Here is a 20,145-nt window from a genome sequence, read left to right on the forward strand (position 1 = left end):
TTCATGAATATAAGTATCATCACTGCTATTCAGGATTTAGTAATTCGCAAATTCATTCATGTATTTAATCAGGTGGTTGTATATTGTATAATTCGCGTTTTCAATCAAGTGAGTATAAATGATAAATGGGTGATATATATACGTAATATAATATATGAAAGTGAATCAAGTTTTATTAAATACTTTTATTTTCATGTTCCATATAACTTAAATATTTTATATATACATTCTAGTTTAACAAACAGTAAATTTAGTATATAATTCCAGATTTCGTCATACCGAAATTAAAGTATAATTAGTATTAAAGCATTGAATAGTCAATTATCGCGGTATTATTATATGCCTATGATTAATGATCGTAAATACAAATAACTCTTTCACAGGTAAATAATATTCACTTGCCGAAAATGTTAGGAGTAAATGATTATTTGTACGTACACCATTTGTCACAACATTTATAATAGTCATTCCCACTCTCTCGCGTTCCAACCACTGGTCTCTGGGCTGTACAGGCCACGAACCCATGTAGACGATACTAATAATAACATCAGTAAAATAATGTAAATGCAGAACAAGCATTAAAAATTTTACCGACTTTCGTTCCTATATCCAAACAGATTTTATCGATTTTATTACTGGAATTAACATTTTTTCATGTACATTTAAAAACTCGACGCCACATTTAAAGCCCACGACCTGCTTTATTCGTTAGTTTTATTTGAACGTTTTTTTTTTATAATGGGAAATGAATTTATCATTCTCGTATTCATTTATTATGGGTGATTCGTACTAATCATTTGAATTTTTTAAAGTTGAGAAACACACATATCATATTTGCTTCTCTCGAAATATTAAAAAAAAGAAAACAGTCCGTGAAAAATAAATATTAGTGGTTTTCAACAACCTCTTCTTAGATCAACGAGAAGATCTAGAAAAAGATCGCGAAAAACACATTTAATATCAAATATTGAATGAGATCTATCTTGTTGGCGTGCTTTTTGCGTTGCTAGGATACTGAAGTGAATTTTTCTCCAACGAAAAAATGTAATATTCTAATACCAACTTTAACGATAGCTACACGCCTCAACGACGGCCTATAAATTCGAAGGCACAAATTAGCCCGGTTTAATAACGAGAGTAAAGATTCCTGAAAGGTGACCTGCGGAAACCGAGTAAAATTATTATTTAGGAGCGAGATGTAGAAATCCACTTCCATACTGATGTAGTGTAATTTTGAAGATAGTGGATTTACTTATTATTTTGACCTTTGAGGTTGAGAAAAAAATTATAAAAACATTCAATTTTCAGGAAACGTGCAGACAAAAAAAAACAACAGTTTATTGTTGCTTTGTTTTTTATGAAGAATAAAACTAGGGTAAAAGAGTATCTGTCTTTCACCGCCCGACTCTTCACAAAGCCAATTTTTCTAACAAAAATAAATATTGCAAATGAACAACTACAACATGTGCAAACCAATATTTCAAATTTTTTCGAAAATTAAATCGAAAAATATATTTCCAATTAAATATTGTTTTTTGGAAAAATCAAAAACTTTTCAGATCGAGTTCAAAACTAACATAAAAATTATACTACTAATATATTTGAATTCCATATTTTTGTATTTTCAGCTTTCATATACTTATACCTAATAAATTGTAAAAATTGTATTAAAATATTTCAATTAAAATGAAGATTTTTGTAACCGCACTGGCTGTTCTCGGCCTGATTTCTAACGCGTATGGTAAGTAAATTGTTTGTAAACATGTGTATACTATTAGGTGTAAAAATATATTTTTTTTTTACGTTAAACAAGTCCTGGTTATACGAAACGTTCATTCATTAAATATCGTCCACATTCGATTAGGGGCTGTATTATTGAAAATTCATCGGTTCTGTTAAAGTTGAAAAGTGAGATTGTTTGTCTAGTTCAAATAGCGCACGCGCTGCCGAAGAAACGCCTCATAACACACAAACGGTCAAAGCATACTCCATGCTCGGAGATTTGATAATTTCTAACAAAAAGTACATTAAATATAGTTCTTCTGGTCATTCTTTTGTATTTTCCTGAGAAGCATGAGGGAAAATTTAAAGTGTTCCACATATAAACGAGTTCGATTAGTTCAAATAAAATAAAGTCCTAACAATATATAACTGAAGTTAAGTTATAAAAGGATATAGGGTTCATTGAAATATTCATATTGACTGAATAAAAATGACAATATTCTGTCTGTTTGTCTGTGCCTTAATTAACTGCTGGACCAATCAGGTTGAAATTTCTTACGTGAGTTATGATGTCACCCTGATAATGTGCGTTTCACCTGAAGTCGGAACTGGTGTTTCGTTTCCATGGCATGAATTATTAGCCGCAGTATACCGTTCACGAGACTCGCAGCACCCAAAATGAACTAGCAGTTTCGTCACCCCTGTCACTACAGTACACTGTCGTTATAGGTGTCACGTCTTTTGATAGCCCGGAATCTATATCGACGAGACACAATGAAAACGTATCGAACGCGCCACTCTCAGCCCCTTTGTCCACAAACAAGACACGTGCATAAATCACTTCTTTATATTCTTGGCAAAGAACAGCGTTTTCTTAAATAAAATAAAACAAAATTGATTAACATAAGTCAAAGCATATAACAACAACAAAAGGCAAATTTCTCACCAAACGTTTTCCGATCCGGGAGGCTAATACAATTACAATATATAACAAATAAATAAACAGTCCACAATACAGACAAACATCTGCGACTCTTTACACGACGAATACGTGATGCAAAAGACCGAAAGGAAAACGCTAAACCAGACAATAGATAATAATACTAATTTACGCTACAAACAAAGGGTAATAATGAGTCTACAATGATTGGATGCAAGGCAGAGCACGATGCACTGCATACAGTGGCAAAATATACGACAAACGTACGTTTACAACGTAACAATAGGTACAATTTTGCGTGGATGATACCGATTTACTGAAGTGCGGCGCCTGATGTATCAGCAGAGATTTTGGGCGCCTACCGACTTATTTTGAATGCTTGTGTAAGGAAAAATATTCTGAACATTTCAGGTTTGACGTGTTTTACATGTTCCGATACAAACGGATATGATGGCGAGTCAAGCTTGGCTGGTGTCTGTTTCCAGACCTCAACAACAGGAACAACAACTTCTACAGCGACCTGTTTAGCTAATTCTGGATCCACTGTCTACTATTGCAGAACTATGTTTTCCATCACGGACGGTAAATAAATACATAGTATAAAGATTGTTCATGGCTGACTTTTTTTGAGTTTAAAATAAAAAATGCCATGTTATATGTAACGCAACCACTAGATTGTCGTATACGACTTTTTTCTCAAAGGTAACTTGAAAACGACATAAATATAAAAAAATTCGCAAAGAAGTTTTGCTCAATTTTAAATTTTGTATTTTATTGAAAATATTTATTAAAATTATAATAACAACTAAATTTACTGTAATTAATTTTTTGATTTTAGGAGTCGTAACAGGAGTTAGTAGAGGATGCGCGTCCAGTACCGGCGATGAAGACGTAAACACAAATGCAGTCCCTGGAAACAATAAGTGCGTATCAGTCCTTGATGTATTCGGAAACCCAACCGACGCAACGGACTGTTATTATCATTGTACAAGCGACGACTGCAATTCCCTCACCACAAGTAAGTTTGGCGAGATGTGGTCTTATTGGAATGGTATCAAAATGTGAATTAAATTCCGCATTTATTAAATTACAACGTATGTATAACGAAAATTAAAGTTAAATATAGATAAAATTCTTTTATTCGTTTGGCTTCGGGAACTTGAATGACATTGACAAAATGACTTTTTGATTATATGTATTTAAAGCACAGAAGGGCTAACAAAACTACTGCAATGGTAGTGTCGCAAAAGAGTATTGAAAATATTGGCATATGCAAATTAACTATAGGCCCTATTATTTCACAGGATGTGTGACATTCTTTACGGTGAAGTTATAATATATGAGGATTGGCTTGTTTTTGAAACGAAATTTTTTTTTTCTAGGTTCCCTGAGACAATGCTCCACAGATTGTAATGTTGGAAGTGGTGGAGGTAGATGCAATTACATTGTTGGGTCTTGCGTTTGCAATAGCGGTTTCACCGGAACAGACTGCACTACAACAAGTGAGTTGAAAAAATAGATTAGAATACTATTGGAACTTAATTAAGAGCTACTTTTTCTACAGCACCACAATATTAAAACAATAAACAGAGCACAATAAAAAAGCAATATTGGACTGCAATACCATGAGTCAATATATTAAAATTTAGTGAAATGTAAATGAAAAGCGTATTCACTAACTCTAGTAAAGTACCATTCAACTTCATTGATTCATCCATGAATAATACAAGATTATCCGAATCGATTTTTACAGCCACTGTTGCATCAACTGTGCAGAGAAGATGCGTTCAATGCAACTCTGCAACTGATACTGGTTGCGCCACTTCAACAACGAGCGTAGATTGCCCTGGATCTGAGACGTACTGTTCTACCGCTACTACGTCCATCTATAGCGCAGGTACAGAAAACAGTATTTTGTGTACATAAAAAATATAATGTATAAATGTTGTTTGTATGGTATTCATATCAGAAAAATATAATCGCTGTCGTCGAGTATATATTTTCTTCAGTAATGATAACATACTTGTCTTTCCTATGAAAAATAAATTTACTGACTTATATCCTCACTTCACTTATTAGATTAGAGACAAGGATTGAAATTACAAGGTAAATTAGTAATTGCCGTCTATTTACGGAAGAGTTTTGAAATATTTTCTTATACTGTGTTTAGCCGACACCGTCGTCGCTTCTATCACCACGCGCGGTTGCACAAGTGCCTACAAAGCAGTCGACGAGTGTTCGTTTACCAACATCTACACAGATGCTCCTATCAGCGACTCATCTGTCGGATACAACGAATTTACCTGTTATTCCACTTGCGATACTGACGGATGCAACACCAACTCAGGTAAAAATTAAAATACTTTCATGCATGATGCTATCATTTTATTTAATTGAAGAGATGATTCATATTAGAAGGTTACTGTTTGGACCCCTGGGAAGCAGGTAATTTTATGTATAAATAATTTCCAACGAGATCTCTTTATCTCCAAGTCAGAATACTATTAGAGATTGAATTGAGGAGATAAATGTAAAATCATCATTTTATTTCAGCTGATGGAATTGTCAATGGCAACGAAGCTATTGCTCTTCAGTGTGTTGTCTGCAGCGATACTACTGGATCAGGAAGTTGCAACTCGGCCACCAGCAGACAGACCTGTCCAAGTGGATCGACACACTGCAAGTCTACAGTCGTGTACATGCTCTCCGACAGAGCTGATTTGGCATACACTGGTGGTATGTTTGTTGAATTTTAGATTATGGATATAGCTTTGTATTTTTCTCATCCATGAAATAAAGAAGTTTTTATTTTGATAATAAAAAAAAATGTCATTTTACATGAATACGCTCGGAATCTTGCACAGTACTAGACGGAATTTTCTAATCATACACAAGTCCTTAATATACTATAACTATTTGTTATATATAATTGTTTAATTTTAAATCTGAATGATTGTTTCAGCTACACCAGCATACAAGCTTGTTAGTGTGGTTCGCGAATGTGCTACTGCTGCAGTTACATCGGCCTGCACGGACTCTTCAATCGGTACTCTCAGCTTGAAAAAAGTAACTTGTTCAGAAACATGCCAAGGGGATGGATGCAACACCGGATGGCGTGAGTCTACTATTCATAAAATACTGAATTCTTGCAAAAATTCCAGTGAAAAAGAACTAGGCTACTAGAGTCAATGCATAACTGGGCTGTAATAAGATATAAAAGCGTATCTTGAAAGCAATATCAAACAGCTATATCATTCAAATCAAAAACGTGAAAGAATTATATATTTTTGACTGATCGCAATAAAATTTGAGTTTAAATATAATCTAATTATTTTTTTTATCAAAAGCTGCACGACCAAAATGCATCAGTTGTGTAAGCTCACCAGGTTACACCGACGGATACGATGAATGTCTCACGAATCCCCCAGAAGCAGCGGATTGCACTTACCCATATGAAGGATTTTGTGTAATTCATGAAAGTGGAATGCAAGAAGGAACTTCAAGTGAGTACTTCCACTTCTTCAGTATACAGATTAACTAGCTTACTTAGCAACGACAACGAGATCTATAAATTATCTCTCGTTGCAAGAATCCTCAGGAAAATTTAAAATAAACCAGAAATGAACCAATTTTAATTCCTATTGAATTAATATAATATACAAGCTTATAATTGAGAAATATTATCAAACTTTCAACAGAAAGTGTCGCTGGATATCCACGAAGAATGACCAGAGGGTGTACATATTATGACATCGGAACTGGATGCACATCCCAAACTATTCGTTCCACTCCTATCCAAACTTGCAATCGTACTTGCACTACTGATGGATGTAACGTTGGTACGTATTTTATGAATAATACGTACATCTATATAGACGTTTTTAGTCATTCACTTCAATCACGGCTTTTCACAAATAGTCACTGAAATATAAAAGAAGGTGCTAAATAAAATGTAGTGGATGAAATTAATCTGAATAATTTTTTCAAATTTATTTGCCTTTACAGGTAACGGAAGTTCTATGACAACTCAAACAATGATTGCTGTATTCATTCCTGCATTATTGGGATGGATGGCCAAGTTACATCTTTAAGAACCTATACATAAACTTTTATTCTCCAGGAATTTTCTATAAGATACTGACAAACCCGTAATTATCAAATGTTAATACTATTTTAAAAATGGTCATAAATATTGATTTTCAAATTAAATAGTTTCTTAAACTTTATATGATCACATTTTCCTACGACGCAAGCAGCGATGGGGTGAAATGCGCTTCTTAACGTTTAATTTCTGCAATATGCAAAGATTGTTTTGTTATTCTTATTTTCACCCTGATGATCTGCTTTGCAAACAAAAATTTTCTAATAAAATAACCAAAAAATACAACGTGTTTAACTAATAAATAGGGTCAGACTTTAAAGGTTTACTATACGCTAAGGATTGGAAAGGAGGAAAGGAAGCTTTTAAGACTCGTTTTTGGTATTGTTTGAACGTTTGGGTAAGGCTTATATCAATGCCAAATAAGTCACATGACTCAGATAACGATGGGAAAGAGAACAAAGTGGAACATGTAAAATTGTGGAGATGTTGTATCATTAGGAAATTTGACGATTTTTAGCAACTCATAGTTGGAAAATCGGTAGGGGAAGGGGTAGAAAACCAATACCAAATACCTGGTTATGATGTATGTATAAGTAACATTAGTCACATTGAAACGGTTATAAATCGTTATTTGAGAAGCATTAGATAATAGATAGGATATAAAACATTGTTCCGGCTTAAATTATATTTGAATAGTAAATTAGTGCTACACATAAAACATTTTCGAAGATAATTTTGCAGTTACAGAGATCACATATGAAATTTCCTGAAGGTTGAATTTTTTAATTAAAAAACTACTGTTTCTGAAATTATCACGATAAAAGATTTGTTAAATAGTTTGAAACAAATTAAGGCCAACCAGTTTTAGCATTAGATACAGAGTAGTTCGTAAGTGCAAACCATTTATATTTACAGAAAATATTGGTTGAGTAAAGGAATATACATGGAGCAAAATGTAGAAATAAATAGTCGCGGAAATACAATACTGTTTGGTAACTCAAGCAGTTCCACCAAGATACATCTACAAACATTTGGATAGCTAAATATATATGAAAAGTGTATCATTGAACAAAAGTAAAAGGGTGCGAGACTCTAAATAAATATTATTTTTATCGCGTACTTGCTCCCATTTTCACAAAACCATTATTTTTGTCAACGAATATTTTCGAAAAAGATAAAGATGGTTTCTATAGCGTTTGTGTTTTTCTATGTGTTTTTCATTATGATCGGTATAGAGAAATCAGTTAAAGAAACAGTTGAAGAAACAGCCTTGGGAGATATTAAACGGTCTTTGAAAAGAGACGAAAAAGGCTTTTGACGCGATGTCTGTCTATTGTTGTGCTGGGCATAGATGATGTTATTTTAACCGTCGTACACTATAAAACTGTGGGCCACCAGTCGAAATGTAGCATTAGTTTGAAAGACAGCTATGATGTTTATAATTTTTTCGCATATATAATATTATTCGTATATTCAATTGATAATCAATATTAGATACAAATAACAACTAGCATGTTGTTATGAAGATGACTTTTCTCAAACGAGGATTCAAAGATTTTTGCTACTATAACACAATAAAGGCCGCGGATAATAATTTTGAATTCAAAGGCTAGGACTTCCAATACCAAGTTTTTATCGGTGTTTTTTTAGTAGGTTAAAATATTGATAATATTACTTTTTTGTTAATAAAACTACTATTTGCAAAGACTGAAAATATAATTTAGAAGGACTTTAAAACTAGTAATTGAAATTATAATGAAAGAACCTGAAGTTTAGTCGGTCAATTTCTTCGCTGATATTAATCTATCCAAATTTAAAATGTCGCTGTAACCCCATAGATAGTGTTTTACATTAACAATTCAAAAGTTAAATCGTTTATTTCGTGCATTGGAACCGGATTAAAAATGTTCAATATTTTATTGGTAATCATAAAACAGGATATGCTTTCCAATGTCATATTTTGCTTAGAATATTAAACATTTTAATAACAATATAAACGCAACGGCCCTTCAGAAGTGTGTGTACCAATATGGAGACTATTTTTTCCGCCTAAATCAAGTTGTGTGTGGAAACTGACATCTATGGGCTAGGGGTATATTCACTTGGCTAACACAGACAATCCACAAACTCGTAATATAACTAAAATAAAGAAAATCGGAATAAAATTATGGCCTAACCTACTGGAGTACCCCGCAACTGCATAGAAATTTTATAACTAGGCTCGTAACTATTAGTAAATACCAGTATATTACTTTTTAAATACGTTTCGTTGCAGATATTTTAGCATCTACACACAATTTGTACCTTCAAGATTTTGCTGTTAAACAATATTGATTAATGATAAAGTCAGAACATTTATATTTGATATGTTGGCCTGTTATGGCTGTACTGATATTTTTTTAGAAATTTTCAATAGTCGGTCTGAAGTCAAATTAAATAATGATACTACTGTAACTGAACGTAAAACACACACCTATTGCCATAATAACCCTTCAAAAACTTGAAAATGAAAATTTCAAACTTTTAGGTTCAGATTATTCAATTCAATATTTGAAACCTAATAAATATTTAAACTAAAGATGAAGATATTTTGCACAAGTTTTTTTGTCGTTGTGTTTGCTTTCGTTTCCAGAACCAATGGTAAGAGCATGTTCATTATTATGTTTTGTTCATTTATTTGCTTTCAATATTCCGTCTATATAAACATCATTTTTTTTATTTAAATTACTACCTTTCAGCATTAACATGTTATACGTGCTCTGATTCCAACTACAATGGTGAAGCAGCAGAAACATGTTTTTCAACGGTGTCCGGGACGACGTCCTCTGCAACCTGTACAGCTGATAGTGGAACAACCGTGTATTATTGTCGATCACAATTTACTATTACAGACGGTTTGTGATTTAGCATTTTTAACATTTTTATTGTCATTGTCTTCGAAAAAGATCTAGTATGAATTAACAGAAAACTTCAACATGCAAACAATAAAAAGCATATTCACCAAAACAGTATAAAATGTATATGTTCAAATTTATTTTACTTAAAATCTGTTTAATTTTATTGGTAATTTTATTAACTTACCAAATACATCAAATTCGCTGATTCTTACAATCTTGAGAAATTATTAGGTTTTACATTATCACGTTAACAATTTGGGCACTATCAAATCATTTTGGAACGATTTTTACGAAAGATACCCTTGAGATCACTTCCATATCAAAACGGATACGCTAACAAAACTTTTGTTTTCGATCAAAATAGAAAAAAAGACAAGTGTGAGCATGGATTGTGAACACTCTTCTTCAAAAATATAAATTGTAATAAAGAATACCATAATATTTGTTTGGAGTAGCGGTAATATTTTAAAATAGGAAACATAGTGCGCGAAGTTGAATATAAAGTTGATATTGTGTGATTTTATTTCTAACAATTTTGCATACAGGAGTCACAACTGCAATCGCTAGGGCATGTGTTGCCAGTACAGGTGATGAGGATGCTAATACAGAAGCGGTTCCTACTTCAGACAAGTGTACCACAGTTCTTGATGAAAGTGGAAATCCTACCGGCATTACGACTTGCTCCTTCCATTGTACAACCGACAATTGCAATACCAAATCTACAAGTAAGTAGTCAAATGCACAGGAGTCGATGCTGTAAGTTTTCTAAGGTATATTTATGTGTCAAAAATAACGTAAAAATCTGAATTGCAGTGTCATCAATATTAAACAAAATACACAATAAGCGCTATAATAAGACTTCGTATATACTGTATATAAAGGGTTGTAATCATTCACTTGAATCACAAGGGAATTGCCCACCCTTTGTGTATTTATTAGAGTGATTTAATTTATTAAAACATGATTTAGCCTCTCTGGTGCAATGTTCAACCAATTGCAATAGTGGGAGTAGCGGAGGAAGTTGTAACTACATCACAGGAACATGCGTTTGCAAGAGTGGATTCAGTGGATCAGATTGTACGACTGCAAGTGAGATTTTTTTATTCACTGTTTATATATTGGGAAGTAAGAATGAAAAAAAAAATGTTGAAAATATCATTCATTAATAACAATTCATTTTATTAAACATTTTTAGCTACAACCACCTCGACAGTATTAAGAAAATGTGTTCAGTGTAACTCAGAAACCGATAGTGGATGCAGTTCATCGACAACAAGCGTGGATTGCCCAGGAAGTGAAACTTTCTGTTCTACAACAACTTCCACTATCTATGACGCATGTGGGCAATATACTACTTTTTATTATTAAATATAATATCCTTTAATACGACAAAATGATCATTGAGAAAAAAAAATTATTTTTTTAGCTGATGCGATTATCCGCACTGTCACAACCAGAGGTTGCACGACATTGTTCAAAGCTGTGGATGAATGTAGTTTTAATGATATTCATACCGATGCTCCAATCAGCGATTCAAGTGTAGGATACAAAGAGTTCAACTGTTTTTCTACTTGTGATACTGATGGCTGCAATACTAATACAGGTGAGAGTTGTTAGAACTTTGCTTTTCGCGTAATCATTTCAGATAAATATATTTCAGACAAAATGTTGAATACTAAAGTTAGACAAGTTATCTAGCAAATATACCTAAACACTACACTCTTAGATCAAAAATTCGCGGAGTAAAAATCGAGTTTACACCAGTAATTCTTCACCTTTTGAAGTGGATGTAAATCCGTCGATGAAACTTTTACTATTGAGGGTTTATTTATTGCAGCCGATGGAGTGATCAATGGAAACGAAGCGATTGTATTGCAATGTGTTGTATGTAGTGATACCACTGGTTCGGGAAGTTGTGACACAGCTACTGCAAGACAAGCTTGTGCCAGCGGTTCAACGCATTGTAAGGCCACAGCCATTTATTTGATTTCCGACAGAACTGATTTATCGTACTCGGGTAAGTTAGAGTTTTCTGAATATGAACTTAAACATTGTATTCTGCTCTTCAGTCTTCACTGGCCATTTTATTTAGTGATCGTATATGCATAATTGTTGAAATTGACTGAGCACATATTGCGTGTATCATATCTATCACAATTTTATTTAGTTCGAAAATATATATAGAAATAAATTTTTAGGCTTGTTTTCATTTTTTAGGTATTCATAGTATTTTTTTTTTATTCATTTTTTTACACTACTCTGAGCTGTCTCTTTGACGTAATACGGAGCAAGTCTCTGATAGCCGGTAGCTGATGACAATTTGTCAATGGTGATACACTCACTACAGCAGAGATCGCTTGCGAGTGTAGTCATTATGAAGATTTTTACTTATTGGCTAGTTTTGGGGGAATTTTGTCCGGATCCGAAATATAATAGATGAATTTGTAACAAAATCACTTTTTTTCAATACAGCCGCGCCAGGATATAAACTTGTTAGTCTTGTGCGTGAATGCGCAACGGCTTCTGTAACGACTGAATGTACGGAATCTTCAATCGGAAGTCTTAGCTTGAAAAAAGTTACTTGTGCTGAAACTTGCCAGGGTGACGGGTGTAACACAGGATGGCGTAAGTTCCATTCATAGTTTCAACTTTTATTACATCAGTATTGAATTTTGGGAACATGCATTGGATAAACATTGGCTTTGAATATGATATAATGTTCATAAAAAATTATTTTTTTAAATATACAGTTAGTATCATTTTCACATGTTTTTTCGTTATCTGTAAATATAATAGTTTATATTGCGTAAATAATTAATGTTTTTCAACGTTATTTCTTGTTGGATAAGAAGTTGATCGATTTGTTATTATGTTGTTGTTGTTCTTGCTCTGGTTGCTGTTCTTATTATTTTATTCTTACCGTTATTAAAAAAATCGCTTTTCATTTCAACTACCGTACTAATTGCTTGAAAGGTTCGGTGCTTGAAGATTGTATTTTTTGGTAAAAGGCCATATATTTGAGCTCTTCTCAATTCTCTAAATTTCATAATTCAATGTGTTTCAGCTGCAAGACCCGAATGTATCACATGCTCGTCACATCTCGTATACGATACTGATGACTATGATCAATGCCTTGAAAATCCTCCTGTGGCTGCTGCTTGTACTTTTCCGTATGAAGCATACTGCGTGATCCAAGAAAGCGGAATACAAAAGGGAAACAGAAGTACGTAACTGGAACTCCCTATATCCATTTGTACAGTTGAGATATTAAAATACTGGTTTAGATTTTCAAATTCGTTATCGTTACAGAAAGTGTTGAGGGATATCCTCGAAGAATAACTCGCGGTTGCTTCCATTCTGACATCGGAACTGCCTGCTCTACTTACACTCCTCGTGACACAGAAATGGAGTCATGCAATCGTACATGCACAACAGATGGATGTAATGTCGGTAAGTTATAGCTAATATAGAGATTTAAAAATGAGCAACTTCATAAATATAAATGTTGTAACATTTGAGGAACTTATGGTTGTGTGTGTTCTATTTTTCTAATGAATATTTGAAGACATTTGATTACATCGTCACACAAAATAATTGGTTGCTTCATAAATGTGAAATTGGTATCTTAAGTGCTGCAACTCATCTGCCATGTTCTGAATTTTCAACGTCTACGGTGTGGTATGAATATATTTACGATAAATGAAAACTTTAAAAACTAACGAAACATATCTTTAACCTAATTATGTACACATTTTAAAGTTGTATATATCATAATATTTCAGGCAGTGGAAGCTCTATTCCGTTCCAGACGATGATCACCGTCGTAGCATTTGCTCTTCTTGGAAAGCTAACACAAATATAAGTTCTTATACTCGTGATTATATCAAATATTTATCTAAATACCAGTATTGTTTTATGCAGATTTCATTTTATTGTTACTATGTTACAACGTTATAAAAAAATTTAATTTTATTCAAAGATAAATTTGTATTGAGAAATTGTTTTATTCATTTTCACGTTTTTAACAACAAATCCCACTTCAAGCGTGTCAATTATCATTCCCTCATGCTTGATCATGTACAAAATGATGTTTCCTGACCCGGTTCAGTAGTTAGATCTGTATATCGATGTGTAATTAATGTCACGTGCGAAATATTTTTAGAATTGTTTGTGTGTTTTACATGCATGCTGATTTTCATTCTCATTGTTAGGTCTAAAAACCGTTCAAATTTTCATGATAACACTGCAACATTATGTTATAATTTTGTTCATACGTAGTTCATTCAGCGACGATGACTCTTTATTAATACATCAGAAAAAGTGATTTCACAAATATGTATGTAATCTTGACGAGTCGCCATAAAAATAAATATAGTCCAACAGTACAGCGTGTTATATTATTTTTTGTACAGAAAAGTAGTCAGAACTAGTAGTAACGCTTCGATATATGTTACGATTTACAATTTTAAGGATGAGGGTTGTGCTGCTTTGTACCAGTGAATCCCTCAAAATACGGCGCGGAAACAGTTCATTCACACTATCAGAAATTTCAAGTAATTTAATATTTTTTTTCAATTTTACGATCAAGCCCTACAACGCATGTTTTGAACTGACCGAAGAATTTGATGAAAAATTTGCATGAACAATTGAGTAATGAAATTGATAATTTTGATTAAATTGAAATATTTAACAAACATATTTCATCGTTTATTGCGTTGCTGTTTCTTTCATAGCCATGAGCTATAGATGAATATTCAGCGGAAACGAGAGTGAGAACGCACTGTATGATTTTAAATACGTCTGGAATTTAATTAAAAAAGTTTCACATCCAGTTATGGGGAAAATATACGCGAGATCATGTTTAAAGTGGAAACAATAGATTTTTAAATCATAGCATACCACCGTTATAGTTACAATATACACACTGTAAACTGTATAAACTATATACCCTATATTCACTATATAAATCAAAAGCACAAAAATATTCAGGTCAATTTACTTTGCTGGTGGTAGGTAGGATGTGGCTGGAACGGTTCGTAATTGTTTTGGTCGTTCAATCCAATCATATGTGGTGTAACAGGCGCATTAGTTTGAGAAACTTAGATTTGTATACTTTCATCGACGAAGTTGATTTTTTATACGATGCTTACTCGAGACTTTCGCTCCGAACAAGGCCACGTACAATCAGCTGCTGCATTTAAAAACATGTGTAAACTAATGTTTATTTAAATGGCCTGGAATCTTCCGGTTTGGCATTTGCTTGCCCTATTTACCAAACCCTGGGTGAGGTGGTGAGGATGAGATTTGAACTCAAGATTTCTAATTTACGATGCTAACATAGCTGATTCTAACGCATCAACTGCCATGTCAGCGCGGCAACTGAAATATTCACGTATTACCTAAATATATGTTTGTATGAGTGGGATAATTTGGGAATTAATTTTGAGTTAAGTATATTTAGCAAATGATTATAGTCTTAAAACTTTTAAATCAGACTCGTATTGTAGTATCATGCTCGGCCAATCGTTGAAGCGGAATTTTATTATATTAAAAAATGATTTTAATAACTTATTGAAATACTCGACTGAAAATATTTCATTGAATATCTTATATACATTTTCCAGTATATTTAAAAATTATGATTTATTTGTAATCTGAGAAATTTTCAGTAACTTAATTTTTCTAATTTAATATATGAAATCTTTAAACTTCCTAATGTTTTAATACGAGATTTTTTTTCAAATTTGAGTGATGTTATTATTTACAGTTATAAAACTCAAATTTCATTTTACATCAAATAATCATGAAACTATTCACGTCTTTCTTCGTGATGTTCTATACTTTTGGCTGCACATACGGTAAGTTCGATGAGAGGTGTTTTTGAAAATTTCGAAGCAATCGGCGTAGACGAAAAATTATACAAAAAGTTTAGCCTTCAACATATACATTGCTTTTATCCAGTTTGAAATAGATATTAAGTATGACACATAAAAAACGACTAATATTGAGCACATCAAATTGAATTTGTCATTTCGATAAAGTTAATTTACATGACCTCTATGATTTATACTGATTTGTAAACAAGATAAACCCGGTTCTTTTATGCTTGTGCTTAACTTCAGATCACTTATACCTCTTGAACAATATTTATGAAAATTTATTATTTTAGGTTTGAATTGCTACACCTGCACAGATACTAGTTATGATGGAGAGGCAGCAGAAACTTGTTTCACTACTGTATCAGGGACAACACCTTCTACTGCTTGTACAGCTGATTCGGGAACAACTGTGTATTACTGTAGTACAAAATTCACAGTTGATGATGGTAAAGTTAAACTTTTCTGTTTTTCAACTAAAAGTTGCTCTGATATCAAAAAGCAATAAAACCATATTTCTGCTATCGATATTGTTAAGGTGTCACTACGGGTGTTGTGCGAGGCTGTGCTGCGAGTACTTCTGATGAAGACACTCACTCCGACGCAGTTCCAACCGCAGATAGATGCATAACTGCACTTGATGCTATCGGCAATCCAACCGCGACCACAGAATGCTACTATCATTGCAGCACACCTGACAACTGTAACACTGAAAATACAGGTTTGCATTTAGGATTGATTGTTTGTATTGTACAAGATGAGAAGAAAAGAATGTATGATATGATATTTTTTTCAGCCTCGTTGAAACAATGCCCAAATGATTGTAACATAGGAAGCTCTCAAGGAAGCTGCAACTATATTACCGGAGTATGCGTTTGTGCCTCAGGATGGTCTGGTACTGATTGCAACACGGCAGTTAGTAAGTAAATTTCTTATGTACTGATTCTTACAAACATTTCCTGTGGTATTGCGTGTTGTACTGAACAAAAATCAATTTTAGCTACAGAGAATAAAAGTGCAAGTACCATGCATTTATACTATATATTTATACTGGAGCTCCAGAAGTATGTGCACCAAGATGACGTACAACATAGTATGTGTATCAGATTATAGTTCAGTTTGTGCGCCATCTTGGTGCTCTTACTTTGGGAGCGCCTTTATACTTTATATTTCGAGATGTCCCAAAACGGGTGGTACAGAAAAATATGACAGGGCTAATCACGTTCAAAAATATTACTATAAGTAATAATACTAATTTTTCAGAACGAAAGATAAAAAATGACACAAACAAGTTCAATTCGAAAGTTTCTCAGAGATGACCATATATCTAGAAATAGGACGAAACGTTTTTATTAGAGTTGAACATGTAATGTAAAATCTACCCAGAGTAATAATATAAAAAATGTGTAAACATTTTTATTAAAATAAGTAAATTTATTGAATATTCTATGTTTTCCTAGCTTCAACCTCAAGCGGGGCCTCCAGAAAATGTGTTCAGTGTAACTCGGAAATTGATAGCGGATGTACTACATCAACAACAAGTGTAGATTGTCCAGGGACTCAAGCATATTGCTCTACAAGAACATCAACCATTTTTGACGGATGTAGGTAGAATTGTTATATTTAACGGAAATTGAGAAGCGGAAAAAAACTGTATATATTATTTCATATTCAGCCGATGCAGTTATCCGCACTGTCACCACTAAAGCTTGCACATCTGATTTCAAAGCTGTTGATCAATGTGTATTCAACGATATTTACACTGACTCACCAATTAGCGATACAAGTGTTGGTTACAGCGAGTTTAACTGTTTCTCTACCTGCGATACCGATGATTGCAACACCAACACAGGTTTGATTTTTAACATTGATATATTTTTTTCATACCGTTTTGTTATAAAACAGTGAAATGTTCTAATTGGAATTTAAATATTTTTTTGGACAGTTTGGTAGAATAGGAAATTGATAACCGACATGATACTAATATTTGTGCTTCAGCTGATGGAGTGATCAACGGTAATGAAGCAGTTGTGCTCCAATGTGTCGTTTGTAGTGATACCACAGGAGCCGGTACCTGCAACACGGCAACAGCAAGACAAGCTTGTCCGAGCGGATCAACTCATTGCAAACATACAGCAATATACCTTATATCTGACAGAGTTGATCTTTCTTACGCAGGTGGAAAAATTATATTTGTACAAAATATACCTGTAGGGCAAAATTAGTAATTTGTTCAAATTTCTTTCAAAATTTTGGCTGTTTTCTAATAAATTATATTGTAATAAGTATAAGCATTCATAGAGTGGCTATAATATTTACGAAGCACAACTACAAGCAAATAATGATTAATATAATATTCCGAAAATGCAGATATTTGCAGAGTAGACATTTCATTTTTTACATTAATATATACAAATCTTTCATTTTTGAGAAAGGTTAAGGTTAAACTATCACTAACGCAAATAAACCTATAACAGCCGATCCAGAATTTAAACTTGTTAGTGTTGTACGTCAGTGCGCCACTGCTGCCGTGACAAGCCAATGCACTGAAGCTTCAGTTGGAAGTCTCAGTTTCAAGAAAGTTACTTGCACTGAAACATGCCAGGGTGACGGATGTAACGTTGGATGGCGTGAGTTCTATTTTACATTTATTCAACCTGAAGTTTAGTGTGTTTGAAACATATTTAAGATTCATTTTTTTTCATCAATGTTAAATACTGGAAGTACGTAATAATAAAATAAACACTGGATTTGAATATGATAAAATGTTTGAAAAATCCACTTATTAAAAGATACAGTTATTAATATTTTCACGCCACTAGTAGTTTCTTCGTTGTCCAAAATTGATGCATACTCAAATTCCAATAATTACGATTAATTCATATTACGTCAATAGATGATGTTTTCTACGTTATTTCTCGCTAATTTTATAATTCGATGCGTTTTAGCTGCAAGACCCGAATGCATCACATGCTCGTCACATCTCATATACGATACTGATGACTATGATCAATGCCTTGAAAATCCTCCTATGGCTGCTGCTTGTACTTATCCGTATGAAGCATACTGCGTGATCCAAGAAAGCGGAAAAAAAAAGGGAAGCAGAAGTACGTAACTGGAACTCCCTATATCCATTTGTACAGTTGAGATATTAAAATATTGTTTTAGATTTTCAAATTTGTTATCGTTACAGAAAGTGTTGAGGGATATCCTCGAAGAATAACTCGCGGTTGCTTCCATTCTGACATCGGAACTGCCTGCTCTACTTACACTCCTCGTGACACAGAAATGGAGTCATGCAATCGTACATGCACAACAGATGGGTGTAATGTCGGTACGATATAGCTAATCTAGAGATTTTAAAATTGAGCAACTTCATAAATATAAATGTTGTAACATTTGAAGAACTTATGGTTGAGTGTGTTCTATTTTTCTAATGAATATATGAGAACATATGATTACATCGTCACACAAAATACTTGGTTTCTTTATAAATGTAAAATTGGTATCTTGAGTGCTGCAACTCATCTGCCATATTCTGAATTTTCAACGTCTACGGTGTGGTATGAATATATTTACGATAAATGAAAACCTAAAAAACTAACGAAACATATCTTTAACTTAATTTTTTACACATTTTAAAGTTGTACATATCATAATATTTCAGGCAGTGGAAGCTCTATTCCGTTCCAGACGATGATCACCGTCGTAGCATTTGCCATTCTTGGAAAGCTAACACAAATATAAGTTCTTATACTCGTGATTATATCAAATATTTATCTAAATACCAGTATTGTTTTACGCAGATTACATTTTATTGTTACTTTGTTACAACGTTATACAAAAATTTAATTTTATTCAAAGACAAATTTGTATTGAGAAATTGTTTTATTCATTTTCATGTTTCTAACAACAAATCCCACTTCAAGCGTGCCAATTATCATTCTCTCATGCTTGATCATGTACAAAATGATGTTTTCTGACCCGGTTCAGTAGTTAGTAGTTAGTTCAGATCTTTATATCGATGTGTAATAAATGTCACGTGCGGAATATTTTTAGAATTGTTTGTGTGTTTTACACGCATGCTGATTTTCATTCTCACAGTTAGGTCTAAAAACCTTTGAAATTTTCATGATAACACTGCAACATTGTGTTATAATTTCGTGTATGCGTAGTTCATTCAGCGACGATGACTCTTTATTAATACATCTGGAAAAGTGATTTCACAAATATGTATGTAATCTTGACGAGTCGCCATAAAAATAAATATAGTCCAACAGTACAGTGTGTTATATTATTTTTTGTACAGAAAAGTAGTCAGAATTAGTAGTAACGCTTTGATATACCTTACGATTCACAATTTTAAGGATGAGGATTGTGCTGCTTCGTACCAGTGAATCCCTCAAAATACGGCGCGGAAACAGTTCATTCACACTATCAGAAATTTCAAGTCATTTAATATTTTTTTTCAATTTTACGATCAAGCCCTACAACGCATGTTTTGAACTGACCGAAGAATTTGATGAAAAATTTGCATGAACAATTGAGTAATGAAATTGATAATTTTGATTAAATTGAAATATTTAACAAACATATTTCATCGTTTAT

At 33.1% G+C, this 20,145-nt stretch overlaps 3 protein-coding genes across 3 annotated transcripts; all 3 read left to right on the forward strand.

Annotated features, from left to right (window-relative positions):
* Positions 1-1,627: 1,627 nt before the first annotated feature.
* On the forward strand, positions 1,628-7,049 carry LOC120329976 (uncharacterized). The gene is made up of 11 exons (XM_039396781.2): positions 1,628-1,741; positions 3,074-3,244; positions 3,501-3,680; positions 4,045-4,164; positions 4,416-4,559; positions 4,833-5,009; positions 5,216-5,398; positions 5,625-5,777; positions 6,010-6,165; positions 6,361-6,501; positions 6,668-7,049. The coding sequence occupies exons 1-11, from the start codon at positions 1,687-1,689 to the stop codon at positions 6,751-6,753; spliced, it is 1,566 nt and encodes a 521-aa protein (XP_039252715.2). The 5' UTR covers positions 1,628-1,686; the 3' UTR covers positions 6,754-7,049.
* A 2,237-nt stretch (positions 7,050-9,286) lies between these two features.
* On the forward strand, positions 9,287-14,046 carry LOC120330145 (uncharacterized). The gene is made up of 11 exons (XM_039396993.2): positions 9,287-9,404; positions 9,503-9,658; positions 10,207-10,386; positions 10,631-10,750; positions 10,857-11,000; positions 11,088-11,264; positions 11,499-11,678; positions 12,134-12,286; positions 12,726-12,884; positions 12,971-13,111; positions 13,444-14,046. The coding sequence occupies exons 1-11, from the start codon at positions 9,344-9,346 to the stop codon at positions 13,521-13,523; spliced, it is 1,551 nt and encodes a 516-aa protein (XP_039252927.2). The 5' UTR covers positions 9,287-9,343; the 3' UTR covers positions 13,524-14,046.
* Positions 14,047-15,405: 1,359 nt separating this feature from the next.
* Positions 15,406-19,819, forward strand: LOC144430653 (uncharacterized). Its single transcript, XM_078118668.1, has 11 exons — positions 15,406-15,519; positions 15,831-15,986; positions 16,076-16,258; positions 16,334-16,456; positions 16,998-17,141; positions 17,213-17,389; positions 17,536-17,715; positions 18,015-18,167; positions 18,486-18,644; positions 18,731-18,871; positions 19,205-19,819. Exons 1-11 carry the CDS (start codon positions 15,465-15,467, stop codon positions 19,282-19,284), a joined length of 1,551 nt encoding a protein of 516 aa, XP_077974794.1. The 5' UTR covers positions 15,406-15,464; the 3' UTR covers positions 19,285-19,819.
* Positions 19,820-20,145: the final 326 nt, after the last annotated feature.

Source organism: Styela clava, chromosome 12, assembly GCF_964204865.1.
Source record: "Styela clava chromosome 12, kaStyClav1.hap1.2, whole genome shotgun sequence".
NCBI lineage: Eukaryota > Metazoa > Chordata > Ascidiacea > Stolidobranchia > Styelidae > Styela > Styela clava.

Excerpts from the sequence above, each read along its gene's own strand:
- LOC120329976 (XM_039396781.2), top strand. The coding sequence starts at position 1,687 with ATGAAGATTTTTGTAACCGCACTGGCTGTTCTCGGCCTGATTTCTAAC. Across the intron at positions 5,010-5,215 it reads CGGATGCAACACCAACTCAG|CTGATGGAATTGTCAATGGC; the intron begins GTAAAAATTAAA and ends ATTTTATTTCAG. Across the intron at positions 6,166-6,360 it reads AATGCAAGAAGGAACTTCAA|AAAGTGTCGCTGGATATCCA; the intron begins GTGAGTACTTCC and ends AACTTTCAACAG.
- LOC120330145 (XM_039396993.2), top strand. The coding sequence starts at position 9,344 with ATGAAGATATTTTGCACAAGTTTTTTTGTCGTTGTGTTTGCTTTCGTT. Across the intron at positions 9,405-9,502 it reads TTTCGTTTCCAGAACCAATG|CATTAACATGTTATACGTGC; the intron begins GTAAGAGCATGT and ends ACTACCTTTCAG. Across the intron at positions 10,751-10,856 it reads ATCAGATTGTACGACTGCAA|CTACAACCACCTCGACAGTA; the intron begins GTGAGATTTTTT and ends AAACATTTTTAG.
- LOC144430653 (XM_078118668.1), top strand. The coding sequence starts at position 15,465 with ATGAAACTATTCACGTCTTTCTTCGTGATGTTCTATACTTTTGGCTGC. Across the intron at positions 15,520-15,830 it reads TACTTTTGGCTGCACATACG|GTTTGAATTGCTACACCTGC; the intron begins GTAAGTTCGATG and ends TTATTATTTTAG. Across the intron at positions 16,457-16,997 it reads TGATTGCAACACGGCAGTTA|CTTCAACCTCAAGCGGGGCC; the intron begins GTAAGTAAATTT and ends ATGTTTTCCTAG.